Here is a 14927-nt window from a genome sequence, read left to right as displayed (position 1 = left end):
TTACGATGTGGCTAATTTTGGTTAGTTTGAATGACATTGTACGATCTCACTCATTTCACACATTTTAGTCCGATTTGCTTTCGGTACCACTGACATTAGGTTTAGGGGCGGGGCTAAGGGTGGGGCTTCGGTATTGCTTTTTCTAGTAATCATACGTTTTTGTACGATTCATAGATACAAATAAACCGAGTCGTAAAAAAAATCGAATTCCAGTGAGATCACGTTGGTTTTTGTATGATTCACATTATATGAAATAAAAAAAATTGCAACCTCATAATTTAGTCAGGTTTTACTGTGAGGTCAGGTTTGAGTAAACCCTGAATCAGAGTTCCCCTGATTCAGATGTACTACGCTGTTGATGTTGTTGCTAATGAGACTAATAAATGCAGTGCAAATTAATCATGCTAATAATTTCCTATCCATTCTAAAAAAATACAACATTCGATTAAAACATTACATATAATTTGCATAATAGAATAAATAACTTGATCAGTATATGTATATACAAATTGACTGAATATACAATTGATTGATACTATATTTATATATATATATTGATATTATATAGATTATATATAATATTTATATTTTACGTTATTGAGCAGAGAATCCTTTAAGCCAGCCGAATGAAGCTTACTTCAAAACCAAGTATCCCCTTCTTTTCCGATGGCTCCTGTGCATCCTGTTGCCACCTATTGCTTCATCCTTCATTCACTGCTACCTCTGCCTGCTTTATTTCCTCTCTCTCTCCCGTGCTTTCCCTCGGCCTGTTTATTCTATGTGTCTGTGGTCCCTCTTTGTGCAGCTTTCATTCACTCCTCAGATTAGAAACGCTTATTACTTCTTTTGTCTCAGCCCACAGAGAAGCTGCTGAATCAGACACAAAAGCGCACACACACACAGAAATGCACATGCTGGTTCTTTGACAGGTCCATACTTGTGTTATTTCAAGTCCGTATCACACTCCAACGCAAGATTTTATCGTAAGGCACAAACAAGCCATTCAACATGGCACTTGCTGTCATAAGGATGCTTTGCGCTGAATAAAACCATACAGCGCACATCTCATCGCTAACAAACCCGGTGAATAAAACCACGAGCCACAGAGCAGCTGAAACGAGCCACACAGCAAAGCTTTCAGAGCGAAAAAGCTGAATAAAACAACACAGGTCTTTCATCCTCAGCCAAACTGATGGGTGACTCCACAATGTGCTGCTTTCATCACAAGCACGCTGCGTGTGAACATCTGAGGAGCGCTGCTGCAACACACGCACGTAAACACACACACGGGTCATTCTAACCAACACTTACACTTTCAACCTATAGACTGACACGCAGACATCTCGTCTTTCTTTTACGCACATGCACACACGCAACTCCTCAGAAACACTTGAAGGAACTCTGCATGTTAGATAATTAGATCTGAAGAACCCTGGAACTGAAGTGAGCTTGAAGAATGAATCCAATGGGGCTAAAGGTTAACAGGATTCATGATTATTAAAAATACACACGCGTGGACCTCTCTGGCCGATAGCTGATGTTCAACAGACTCAAACTGGTCCAGCCTGATCACTCCTTACTCATCTCACAGACAGTTTAATCAAACACGCGCCGCTTCATAAGTGCTCCGCTGTTCAATTACATCACAGGAAACTTGGGAAATGTGACTGGTTACGGCTAGGAGATAAGTGGAAACTGAAGTGAGGATTTCTAGATGGGTTTCATTTGCCATTGATGATTAGCCGAAATGTGTGAATGTTTCGGGAAGCAGCCTGTTGTCGACTTGAGGAATATTGGGAAAATGCTGCTGGAGCAGCTGGTTGGATCTGTTAATGGAATGTTAATGTTTCAATTGATTGGTTATGTCTGGGAGGCATTATGTGGTGATGGGGTTATATGGTTGTAGGCGACGTTAGAAGAGCTGTATTTCATCAGGATGTGGTAATAGAGAGAACGGTTTAATATGACTGACAAACTATACGCTGGAGCTAACTGCATTTATAGATGTGAAAGGGGGCTTGCTCTGCAGAGTCATGAAAGGTTGGGTTTACAAAGGCCATGACACATATAAAAGCAAATAACTTCATTTCCCAGCTATGGGAACTTCCGTTAGCTCTGGTGTCAGTGTAAACAAACAGACAAGAAATATATACACATGTACAAAATATTGACAATACAAAGGCAGCGTAGATGCTGGGTTCACAGAGGCTGAAGTTGTCCGTTGTGTCCTTGGTCTTTGCTGGAAAGTTTCATTGATTTAGCTTTGGATAGATTGAGAGAGCCTGACGCAATCGGTAAAAAATTGAGTGAAGCTGATATTATCAGAATGACACATAGACACAATCTTTAAGAACGATCAGACGCCGGCCGGCAATTCTAAGTTCCTCTGGAAGACCGGATGTACACCGAGCAAAGGGTGAAACTCTTTTTAATCGAAATCATGTCCTACAGCACTTTATAGCAACTTCCAACTTTCATTTCAAATCATAAACAGAACGTATTTATGCACATTCATGTAAAAATACTGTAAAATGTACTGTAACCAGTCTGTGAAAACCAAGTATCAACATGTAATCATTGACTACTTCAACAAGTAGTTTCAAGATGGCCTTAATCAATCAATATTAAAGATATCAAGGTTATATTTTCACAGAATGTTCTTTATATCACGTAGGATGATATTATTTAGAAAACAGAAACGAAAACTGACTTAAGCTGGGTTTTCATAGACTGGGCCGCATATAATACAGTATTAAAATATTTTCCATGTGTCAATTAGGAAAGTAATTGTATCTGCATCAAGTACACGATAAATTGCATATATGTGCGACTTATTACATTATGTAGCAGATGAGCAAGTCATTTACTACTAGATATTATAAAAACTGGCTAGAAGTCAATATTATTGAAAATTATGCATGAAAGGCATTCCTAAAATTAAACAACCACTCTAAAATACATTTTTGTTAATGTTATTGATAAATGTTATTGTTAGCTCAATGACTAAATGTGAATGTTCTCTTGTTTGCAAGTCGCTTTGGAAAAAAGCTAAATATATTCATGTAAATAAATGTGTAAATATAGTTAACAGATCAATATTGTCATATGGTTTGACCTCAAAAACTTATTTTGAAGATGAAGATAAATTTATCTTATGCTATTTTATATGATAAATATAAATGTTAATAATATAAAACAATGTAATATTCAGTACCTAAAATTTTGCTATGTCACACCATAGGACGATTTATTTGTCAAGTTTTATAAGCGTGATCTAGAAAGTTCTGTAATTTAAGATTAATGGATCACAAATTAATAATGATGATCATAATCATTCCCATGATTAAACAATATTTATGTTCTAGTGCCATTTATCATAAATTCTCATTTCAGCTTCACAACTAGGCTATCAAATTCAATGTTGTTTTAATTCTGTAGGAACACAGATTGTAAGAGAAGAACAGTCTACTAAATACTCTTACTCAATAAAACTTAGACATTATGTGAATAATTGGGAGATAATTGGTGAGATTGGTTTGCTATAAGAGAAGAGGGCTGCGTACTTCTTTCTAAACATACAAAGAGGAAGTTAAGCTCAGACAAGAAGCTCGCCTATTCTTTAAAAAAAGGAAGTCAACGAGAAGAGCTCTTTAAATTGATGAAAAGTGTTGCATTATTAAAACGGAGACAGAAAAGAATAAGATGATTGTTTTCAAGCATTTTAGCAAACACTCAACTAGATCCCCTTTTCTAATGATAGCTTCACCAATCATAGTCATCGTAGCCTAACCGCAGGCTGCAGGAGGGATGAAGGCATAAACAGATTTACCAGTTCATCTGTGGTTCGTCGACATATCGCATTATCAATGATCGTGGATCATTTCCCAGAGGAGGATGACCTCTGTGTAAGAGCCTATGATGCATCTTACTGTCAGAGAAGCCCGTAAACAATTTCTTATAACATGATTCATAAGATACCAGTGTATGAATCTGACAGGATTTCCTGCTTCCTTTAACACCACAATCTCTGCTTTTTTCTTGTCTCTGTGTTTCTTTCCAGGCCTTCTGCTCCTCAGAGTTACATTTCAACAGTGAAATGCTGGCAACAGAAAAGAGAGAGAGATCGAGAGGAAATGTACAACAAATAGCCAGAGGAATGTGTGAGAGCGAGAGAAAAAGAGAAAGAGTGTGTGCAAGAAAACACAGTGGCATTAGTAAGGTTGCCAGCAACAAATCTGTCCTCCGAGTTAAGTGAGCCACTGGCACTTGCTCTCCCGCCTCTAAATCTCATCCAGATTAATGATTGGCTAGCATTACCGCTCGTTGTTTAATCTCTTCTCATTATTGGCCACATCTGGAGATGCCAAGTTGCTCAATCAAGCCACAGCCGCATGTTACGCTGAGGTAAGAGCTAAACACACCGGCGCTTTCAAAACAGATTGCATTTCCCAGGGAGCTTTGCGGGAGTAAACACAGCCCCAGGGCACTCCTGAAAGCAGGAAGTGTGATGCAACTGACACACAGCTAATTGGAAATGTTTTCCTCCGGTGGGTTGACATAGCTCTCATTCCTGCAGACCTGAGCAAGGTTCTGCAGAACCTCCGAATCCCACTACAAGAATCCCCCCCATTAGCTTTCTGCAGTATTTTGACGTAGGTCCATGTTTTCATTCATGAAAAATATATTACAGACGATGTCGGCGTGATAAAAATACCCACATAAAGTGGGCCAAACTGCTTTGAATAGAGCACTCTGATGTTTATCTGAGAAGAACGCTGTGATGTCATCGTCATCATCAGGATACTTCCTGTCTACCTTGCCTTTTTTGGCACTGGAAAAGATGCTGTCGGGAGCACTAAATCTTTACCTACACCGCATCTTCCACGGCTATCACAACACTTGTAAATTAATTCACTATTAAAGAAGAAATAGTAATGAGCTGTCTCTTGACTTTAAAAGAGTATTTCCATGAGACATGTCAAATCTTTCACGCTGACTTCCATTTAAAAATATAACCATGACAAGATATATTTTTTTCATTACAAAACAAAACCTGTAACTAATGATGGATAAAAAGCAGTCAATATATTAAATCTGTATTATTTATTTAAAGAATAAATAAAGTGTAAGTGAACCTAAACTTTTGAACGGTAGGCTATTGTGAGTTCATTCCACACTCGTAGGGGTTATATGAATATCAGGGGGAGCTACTGTACCCAACCCAATGCATTTGTACTGTATAGTGTTTCAAAGTAGAAAGAATGGTGCCTTACATACACTAGTGCACAAACTATATGTGAAACTATACATGATCCTTTTATATCTATAATCTTGTTTTTATTTATAACTACATGCAGTTTACCACGCTTACAAGTCCAAACATGGATACTTAAACAATACTTATGTATGAATGTATGCATCACGTGCAGATAGAAAAATACCTGTAGGCCTATTACAAACTGATCTCTATTGTACAAAGCGACAGGTGAGTTTTGAATAGGTCTATCCATCTTCATTTACCTATTAGAGACGCACTTTTAACGCCGCTTCCAACTCGTTTGCGGGTGTTGTTTTATGAGCGATCGGTCTCAAACCACGCCGCTCCAGTGGCAATAGCACTGGTTATTTTGTAACATTCTGCAATAAAAGTATATTATTTGTTTATCTGTGTGGATTCAAAATAATAATTTAACCATGATGGTGCTGGAAAATGTGCGATTTAACGCTCTGAATATACATCAGAAGGCCTGTAATGATATGTTGTTAATCTCTGGTACCATATCAATAAGCGAACCATAACATCAAGTCCCATTGGGAACAGCAGTGAGCGAGATGTCACAGTTTATATGGAATGTTTGGACTGAAACGACTTTCAGTTTCCCAAAAGCCATTTCTGCGTTTTTCCTGAGCAATGTTGAGACCAGGCTGCGTTTTGCAAAACAAGTACCCCCAGGGCAATTCATGGTTTGGTATCAATCTATTCCCAGGAAATCAGTTCTCATGCTACATTCCTGTAACAAAGATAGCATCTGTTTGAAAAGCTTTGGATCTTAGCTTCTGCGTAAACATATTGTACGCTGATGAATCTAGGGCTTCGCAGCATCAGCCTACAGTTATTTAGAGTTAAGATGAAAGATAACAAATTAACAATGAGGATTATCCACCAACTGTGCGTATAATGTACTTAGAACATCTTAGCTCCTCTGCAAAACAAGTGCTTCAGAAAGTGAAGACTTCAGATATGGCCTTTAGCTCTAAGCCAAATAAATTTTTAGCGAATCTAAACTTTCAAATCCAGAAGGACAAACTTGGACCTGACCTTTGGACGGTTTTCGTCTGACCTTAGCTGTGATCTGTTTAAAGAGGACAAAATGTATTTTGTAGGGATGATTTACATTGATTTCTTTTTTTACAAGGATTAATAAAGACAAATATTTTAGTAAATAAAATAGGCCACAATGTTTCAATACTAATGCATTAATCAATCTGTTTGTTAATGCAAGAATGTGTTGTAACGCCACCCCTAAATGCATCCAATCGGCTTCTAATTGTTTATCTGTATTATTGTTTTCCCGTAGACAATTAGTGAACTAATAATTCAGGCAACCCTACCAAAGTAACAAGAATGAAGCATCATTTTGCATATTTGTAGCTTTTAGGGGCTAAAATGGCATTGTTTTAAAATTCAAATGAAGGAAATGTTCATGTTCATTGCATCAGCTCATAAATATGCATCAATGAAAATTCCTGAAAAGTGCTTATGTCCTGGTCTAATGCGGAGCAGAATGAGGTAATTCACTAAGAATGAACTGTACAAGGCGCAGTTTATTTGCACACACTCTCTGTGCTCTGATGGTTAAGCACCTGGTTCACTAAAGAAAGAAAATTAGATAATGTCGCAAAAACACTCAGAAAATTAGGCCCGATCTCAATTTGCACTGAACAAAGAGGACAAAGAGTAGTTTAGATAAAGCACCATCTGCAAAGAACCTAATTTTAAAGATTTTTTTACAAAATATCCTTACATGTGGGCATGTATGGTTTTGTCTCCCTGCAGTTACCGCAGCCCCGAGAAAGTGCACACAAACATATCTTTTACAAACATCTTTATTTACTACCAGTTTACACTAGTTTGCATTGAAATACACTGTAAAAAAATCCCGTAAAAAACGGATAAAGTACTGGCAGAAAAGTACATTTTCCATTATTTTACGGACTCTTCCCTTAATGCTAAAATGCAATTTAATGCAGTGCAACATTTAAAATGCATGTAAAACAACTACAAAAATGTATACAGAAAATTCCTTCATATTAATACAGTATATTGTGCCCTATTTTTACGGATCTTTTTAGAGTGTACAATGTGCAATAGTGGCCCAGCTGTTTAGTGACTTCAAGTGTTTCATTTAATCAGATCCACTCATCCACTCAGGATACAACCATTTTGAACTCAAAGAACTCCCAACACTTGCCCTTAATCGAACAGGTCAAGCTTTTCTTGCTTGTACACAAGCTCTACGCAAAACCCCTTGAAACGAGAAGGCTTTCTGGAGTGCACAAAGTGAAGGTTCTCGTACCCAGCAAAAAAAAAACATCACATCTCGGTGCCCACTCCAGTTTCTCAGAGCACACTCTCAATCATATCACTTTCAAACTCACAGATAAGCTCCCGTCCTGCTGAGATTCCCATTCAAGCTTTGGGAAACTACATTTCCCAGGTGTCTATGGACAGTTCTAGAGACCGTAGGCAGGAAATAATGTCCTTTCTCTGACTTTACCCGCCTCACCCGGGGGTTCCGGCATGCAAACAACGCCAAGACAAAGGTGACTTTCATCGCCCTCTCTCTCCTTTCCTTTGTAGGCTTACTTCACATCCAGACCCACACACAGCACACCTGATTTCAAGCCATGTCTATAAAAACCACCAACATACTGATTACACTGGTCTTCATCCAAGCCTTCATTATAGCAGAACAGCAACACTGGTGTTGAGCCAGGGCAACCAATTCCCATTCATTACGTACCTCAAAGCAGAGATGCTGTCTCTAGATTCGGTTCCTTGTTTTTGCATTGGATGGCTATGATTGGAATGGGCAGAAGTGAAATGGTGGGTCTGTTCTCAGCTCCATTTGTAAATAATCTCAGCAGCACTACTGTTGCAGTAAGTCAGACTTTGCATTCAAATATGCAAATGTATCTTCCTGTCCTTATTGTGTTTCCATCTTGCCTGTTATATAATCGTATTGAGTAGGGATGCAGCAGAAAAATGCTAATGACCATACAAACAGGTAACTTTTTGGTGCGCCAGACTACTGTTTTAAATATAGTTCTATGGATATTTTTAACATCAAATGTGTACATCTGTAAACTGATACGGCCTAAATTCTTAAAAATTTTGTTTTTTCCGATGTTAAAGGTTCATTCTTAAAAATAAAGGTGCTTAAAAGGTGCCATAGAGGAAAAAGGTTTGGTTCCACAAAGAACCATTCAGCCAGATGTTCTTTGAAGAACCATCTCTTTCTTACTTTTTTATAATCTGAAGAACCACAAAGAACCTTTTGTGAAACAGAAAGGTTCTTCAGATGTTAAAGGTTCTGTATGGAACCAAAACGTTCTTCTATGCGTCGAAGAACCTTTAGAAGCATCTTTTTAAAGAGTGTTCTTTATGGAACCACTTACCCAAAAAAGGTTCTCCTATGGCAACGTGAAGCACATTTATTTTTAAAAGTGTAACCGTGAGACAAAAAAGGCACTTAGTTCTAATGGTTTAGCTAAATTTCAGAAGGATATAATTGTCAATGGTTGTCTACGGCAGGTAAAGACTCAAGGCAAAATCAATGTCTGGTCAATTCAAATTGCATTATTGCTAGTCGACTACTAGACAGACAAAACTCAATTCTGTTTTAACTCTATAGAACAATTTGCACTGTTGCAAAGCAGCGTTAAAGAACACTTAAACACAACACTGTTTTTGTTTTGAACAGTGTTTAGAAAATCACTTGTATTATGTCAGTACACTTATACAGGACCTATTCACAATAACTGGAAGATATTTATCTCAATATGTTGTCACATAGACACACAGGACAATAGGCCCGGATTAAGAATTCAGAGGCTCCTGGGCACAAGTGTCTTATGGTCCCCTCATACACACACGTGTGCACAATAAAGATTTGAATTAGCCTATGGGGTATTACGTGTAGGAAACACCTCTATCTAATACATGATTACATTGACAAGTTACAACTTGAAGGACCATATCAAAACCTGTACACATCCTCCATCCTACAGGATTTACACCACATGATTGCAACAATGCCTGGACCAGCAGAAACAATATTAAGACATTCCCCTGCATACTGTAACTCACTGGCATATGCAAGCAGCACACATTACCATACCTTTAGCAATTCAGTTCTATCAGATTCTTGCATAATTCACACACGCCGGATTCACAACACTGTTCTTAAAAGAACATATACAGTGAGAACTTTCTTAAGATAAATTATAGAACGTTCTTAACATTATTCCTAAGTGCAGTTCTCAAATATTTTTAGCTATTATTAATATAATAATATAACATATAATTTTTTCTAAGAATAAAAGGGCAGTCTTTGTCAATGATTATACTATAAGAGTAATTTGTCCATTTGTCAAACTTTGTTTGTGTAACAAGCACCTCACGACTCATGTTCTTATGGAAGCAAGTAATGTGTTACAGTAAACTGCATTGACTAGTATTATAAGTATACTTCCTAAGCCTATATATAACGACATCATAATTCTGTGTGTACGTAAACATTTTGCAATGTATGTAAAAGCACTGTAGATTATCTAATAATGAAGGCGAAATATTGGTTAAATAAGGCAGTTGCTGATCAACATTATATCAATATAAAATTCATAATTGCCAAGGAAACACTACCAATTAAACGTACCTTTTAAGATTTAAGACAACCGCGAGGGTCAACTCATTATATTTACAACAATATAACCGTTCTCATTGACATATTTTCAGTTTTTGTTGTAAATTCATGACACATAGCCTATATGTTCTTTCACACAGCCTCAGGGTATACGGTGCTGCTTCTTCCTGCCGCTCACTGTACAGAGTGATGCCAAGAGAAGGGATCCCTATGCTGGGAAATGGAGACCACACCGTAGCGTGGACGCACTGGCGACATTTTCCCACTGAATGAAAAGTAAGGTTAATCCGAGAAGTCGTCAGGTTTGTCGCTATGTGCATTTTCTGAACAAAGGCTGCTAGAGGTTAAGTTAGAAACACTGTTTGTGTGCACACCTGCATGTGCATGGGCTAGAGAAGCGCATGGCAGAATGAATATAGCGGAAACGCTGTTATGTGAAATTTTCTTCCCCTCGCTTAGGCCCCAAGCGCGCATGGGCCACTGAGCCAGTGCCCATAATGTCCATTGGATAATCCGGCCCTGCATTACAACAATACTGTAAGTGGTAAAGTTAGAGAACATTCTGTACTCCTCCTTGGTTTTAAGCAAGTAAATCAAGACAAAATAACAACGTAAAAATCTATAAATATAGCTTCTGAAATGTAGTAATTTATTGATTAGGGTACAGTCTGATGAATATGATACAAGAGCATTAACAACAGTGATGAGGGTTTAAGATTTGCAAGTGTTGCGAAGAACTTGTAGCCTGTCGTCTGAATAATCAGTTTTTGAGTGATCCATTATTCTGCATTATTTATGCTAATAGGTATACTGCTCAGGTCCCTTGGTGATGAACATTCTTCTAAAGATCTCTTAAAGGCATTGAGCAACATACACGTCGATGAAAAACACGGATAAACTCCACTTTAATCCAGACATACATTCACACATGCTAGCATCATGAAGGCAAGCACATGATGCACTCGGTCCAAACTAGCAATACAAATCAGCAGCAGACAGCAATCAAGCAACAAGGCTCATTTTCCTGTGCACTGTTATTAAGCTCCATGAATTCTGTGCAGGGCCCTTTGAAATTACTTTTCAGAATTTATAAGGCAGGTTATGGAGGACATCCAGATGCCTCCACCACATGTTGAGATGCTCAAAGACATGTCACATAGGATGTTGCACTCATACGGGTGACCAACAACTCGAACACACATCAAAGACTACGAGTGGAGAACTCTACTACTCACACGTACAGAGATCAGAGGCCTTGAGCAAGAACTGGATGATGCCAGAGTGAAATAATCGCACACACTTCAGAAACTATGAGTTAAGAACTTGACATCTCACAAACATACAGTACATATTCGACAAAGGACAATTTTGAGAGATGAAAAATAGTGGACAGGTGCGATGAGTTTTACATTTAATTGGAGATAACTTTATGGCAAGGGTTTATGTTTGCAAGGGTGGAATCTGCAAGATCACCAATCATTTTGAATGTGTTGGAAAATTGGAGCATTTAGGTATTTGTTTTTGCTTTAAGTCCAATTTCTTGCTAGAACATTTTAAGATTATTTTCCCTGAGTTAAAATAAGAACCTGGATCCCAGATTTTCAATCTAGTATCAGACCCCCGTATATTTAGCACGTTGCACGAATCAACAGAATATTGAAAATATCCAAACATCAACACAACAGAATACGAGAGACAACAGGAAACCCGCATCTCAGACAACCAATCCACTTGTGCATAAAAAGTATGAGTTCTATTACATATGCAAAGAGCATGCACAGGCTCTCACACACTTTAAAGATGCAGAGGGCTATCGGCTATGCAATAGCACAAAAAAGTACAAGAATGAATAATGCAGTGAGCAACAAAAACAGCTGACAGAGTTTAAGTGTGTGAAAGAGAGAGAGAGAAAGGATGAGCTCAGGATCGATTAGAACGAAAGAAAGAAAAAAGACAGAAAGAAACAGGGTCTTTTATATTTTTAATGTAACAAATTGTTAAGCTTTTTACTGTTTTGATTATTGACTACTCTATGGAAAACGTTGACAATCTTGATCAGATTTTTAAAAACAGAATCATAAACATTTAGTAGATCTGATCAAGATTCTATCTAGCACTAAACTCCAGAGCGTACCAATGTAACACCTACACAAGCCAAAACACTGATTCAGTCCAACTCAGTTAGCAGGATTGCCTGCTAGGATTGTGTAATGTGCACATGTACTTGAGAGGGAGGAGAGAGAGAGAGAGAGAGAGAGAGAGAGAGAGAGAGAGAGAGAGAGAGAGAGAGAGAGAGAGAGAGAGAGAGAGAGAGAGAGAGAGAGAGAACTACTTAGTCCCCAAAAAAACACAACACAGCATAAAATTCTGTTAGAGCTGGGATGGGAATGAGTGGAAGGGGGGTGAGAGGTTCTCCTGCGCCCCACGAGCTTATTAACGGTTCTGTGGTTCCCTTGTATTAACAGAAAACAGTGAAAACACGAAGGGGGTACAGATGGGGATGTGTGTGTCCGGTTAGAGTTCTTACCGTAAACGAAGTTACTCCGTACGGATGTTGCAAAAAGGAGCATCAAGGCCACGAGCGCCATGACAGCAGATCGCTGGAATGACGGGAATGTCGTACGCGCCGGCTTCACGCTCATCCGTCCGTACACTAAACCCAATGGTCCTCTCGAGACCAGAATAAGTGGAGAAGCTCACCGAAGCGCTGTCTGCAGAAAGGAAACCACACAATTACACACACATACAAACTCATTAACAGACGAAGCAAGCCGATTGGTTGCATTGATGCTGAGGGCGCACACACTTTGAGACTCGTTACTCACGCGCTGACCAAGTGCTTTCATCGATCGTCTCGTGTCACTCGCTGCGTGTGACGTGACGCAGTGATGGACGGCATTGCCAAATCCATTCAGTTACCCAAAACGACAATTGGTACAGATTTAAGATTTGTGGAGTGCGGGGAGGACGTTTTTCGGGGTACTGCCATTTATTCTCATTCGTTATTCTCCTGACCGCGATAGGGTGCACCTGTCGCCCGTTGAGAATTCAGCGCTCAACCTCACGCAACTGTGACGCACGCACGCGCACACAAACATAACAGTACAGGTCGCTCGATTGCATACTATATTTGCGCTTTCCTCAACTGTGATTTCGGTGCAAGTCATTGCGTTGCCTGCGGGGCGGGCGGGTGACCGCGCAGAGGTGCTGTTTATTGCTATTAAGGACGGACCGTTAGAGGGACCGCTCGGGCCCACGTAAGAATGTCAAACTGTATGGATGTCTTCAAGCCTCACCTGTAATAAGGTAATGATAGCAGCTCCAATTCCATGACACGCGACCCGAAACGGAGCTACCCATGAGGGCTCACGGCCGCCTACCTCACTCCTCAGCTCTTTTCTCGCACTTTTTTATTTATCTCTCCCCCCCCGCTGAGTACCAGTTCCGTTCTCACCCGCGCAAGCGGGACGCCCCATCGACCCACGGAAACAGGAGCAGGTGCACACAGTCCGAGCGCGCTGAATGCAGAAGGAGCGGCGGGGATGCTGGTATAGCTCGCAATGGGAGGGGAAGCGCGACAGGGCAAAGCAACCACCAGCGCATTAACTAAGCCTAAGCACACTTTATCGTCAACCCTTTCCTTCGCTCGTAGTTTAACACGTCGGGGCTCATTGAACGGTTTTCTGACCGGTGCGCCCGTCAGGAGAGGTGCGCGCGGATGCAGGCGCATTCCAGAGCACGAGCGTGCCCCTATTTACAAACCTGACAGGTGTCTCCATCGTATGAGCGCCAGGACGCTAACGACAATAATACCCCTGCGCGTCTGTGTGCCTAAAAGGAGGGCAAATTACAATACGCACCGATATATGCGCTCCTCGTGATGCCCGTTCGCTCCGTCCGTCCGGGAGTTTTAGACCCGTCTGTGTCTGCACGCGCTCACGATAAGGTCCCACTGGATCTGTCTGTCTTGGTTCTTGTTCCGCCCTCCGCTGTCTTCTTGTTTTTCTTGCCTTTTCCTCTCACCACGGCTACCGTTCACTGCAGCAAAACAGTCTGTCTGAAAGAACGGAGAAAGGGAGGGAGTGAGGGAGGGGGCAGGCACACGGGGTGGAGGGGGAGGGGTGGGGATTTTAATACGATTTGGCCGTACCATTTGGGTAACAAGGCTAGAGAGTTCTGCCAGGGAGATTATTATTATGTGAATATGTACGTTAGAATAAAATACGTTTGAATAAATCTCACAAAAATCATTAAAATAATTCAAAGAAATAAATTAATTGTGACATTATTATCATGACAATTAGGGACATACTTTAGAGTTTTCACTTATCAGTGAATATATCTGTAGCCCATGTATGCATTTAATTTATGTATATTTAAATACATTTTGAATTGTAGAAATTGTATAATGTAAATTACTGTGTATACTGTATAAAAATAATATATGAACCTCAAATAAATTGTCAGTAGGAATAATACAGATGGCAAAAAAAGTTGGTCATTAAACATTTTTTTCATCAAAATAATGTTTTAAATAAAAATCTCAAAGGTTCAAAAGCAGACCTTGTTTTCATGCAGAAGGCATTGGGGTGAAGTGGAAGGAAGACATGTTTTCGTGAGACCCCCTCATATATAATCTGACGGTGCGAGGTGTGGTCTTGTCCACAGAGTCCCCCGCGCGCAGCTCTGGAGGCCCGCGCGAGAAAAGGGGAGGAGAAGAGAGGGAGAGGAGGGCGCCACGATTCGCGATAGGATTTAGGGATTAGTTCTGCACGCGGATTACTCGCCGTGCGGTGCAGGGACGCGCGAGGTTAAACGTGAACGACTGCACGATAGCCAGAGAGCGCGGCGACTCGGTCACTTTGGTGTTGACACAAGCATCCAACTGGAGCCTCGGGGCGCGCCAGTTCCGTCTTACCTCCCAGCCCAAATATCTATATCGCTGTGTTTAACGTTATCAGCCCCAATAGTCTACTATCGTTTTTTATTCCAAGGCGTGAA

At 40.0% G+C, this 14927-nt stretch overlaps 1 protein-coding gene across 4 annotated transcripts in view; it reads right to left on the bottom strand.

Moving 5' to 3' along the window:
• The window catches only part of cadm3 (cell adhesion molecule 3), a 44759-nt gene extending 30756 nt beyond the window's left edge, over nucleotides 1-14003 (bottom strand). For 2 of the 4 annotated variants that reach the window (XM_079451682.1, XM_079451683.1), the window contains exons 1-2: nucleotides 13787-13986; nucleotides 12454-12637 (exon numbers count right to left, since the gene is read on the bottom strand). In XM_079451682.1, coding sequence (XP_079307808.1) covers nucleotides 12454-12568 — 115 coding nt within the window. In that variant the 5' untranslated portion in view covers nucleotides 12569-12637; nucleotides 13787-13986. Of the gene's footprint in view, nucleotides 1-12453; nucleotides 12638-13786 lie in introns of all 4 variants that reach the window. The other 2 variants (XM_079451684.1, XM_079451685.1) reach the window with 2 other exon arrangements.
• Between the last annotated feature and the right edge of the window lie 924 nt (nucleotides 14004-14927).

The sequence above is a fragment of the Barbatula barbatula genome (assembly GCF_947034865.1).
Source record: "Barbatula barbatula genome assembly, chromosome: 3".
Classification (NCBI taxonomy): Eukaryota; Metazoa; Chordata; class Actinopteri; order Cypriniformes; family Nemacheilidae; genus Barbatula; species Barbatula barbatula.
This window is presented reverse-complemented; position numbering and strand designations above follow the sequence as displayed.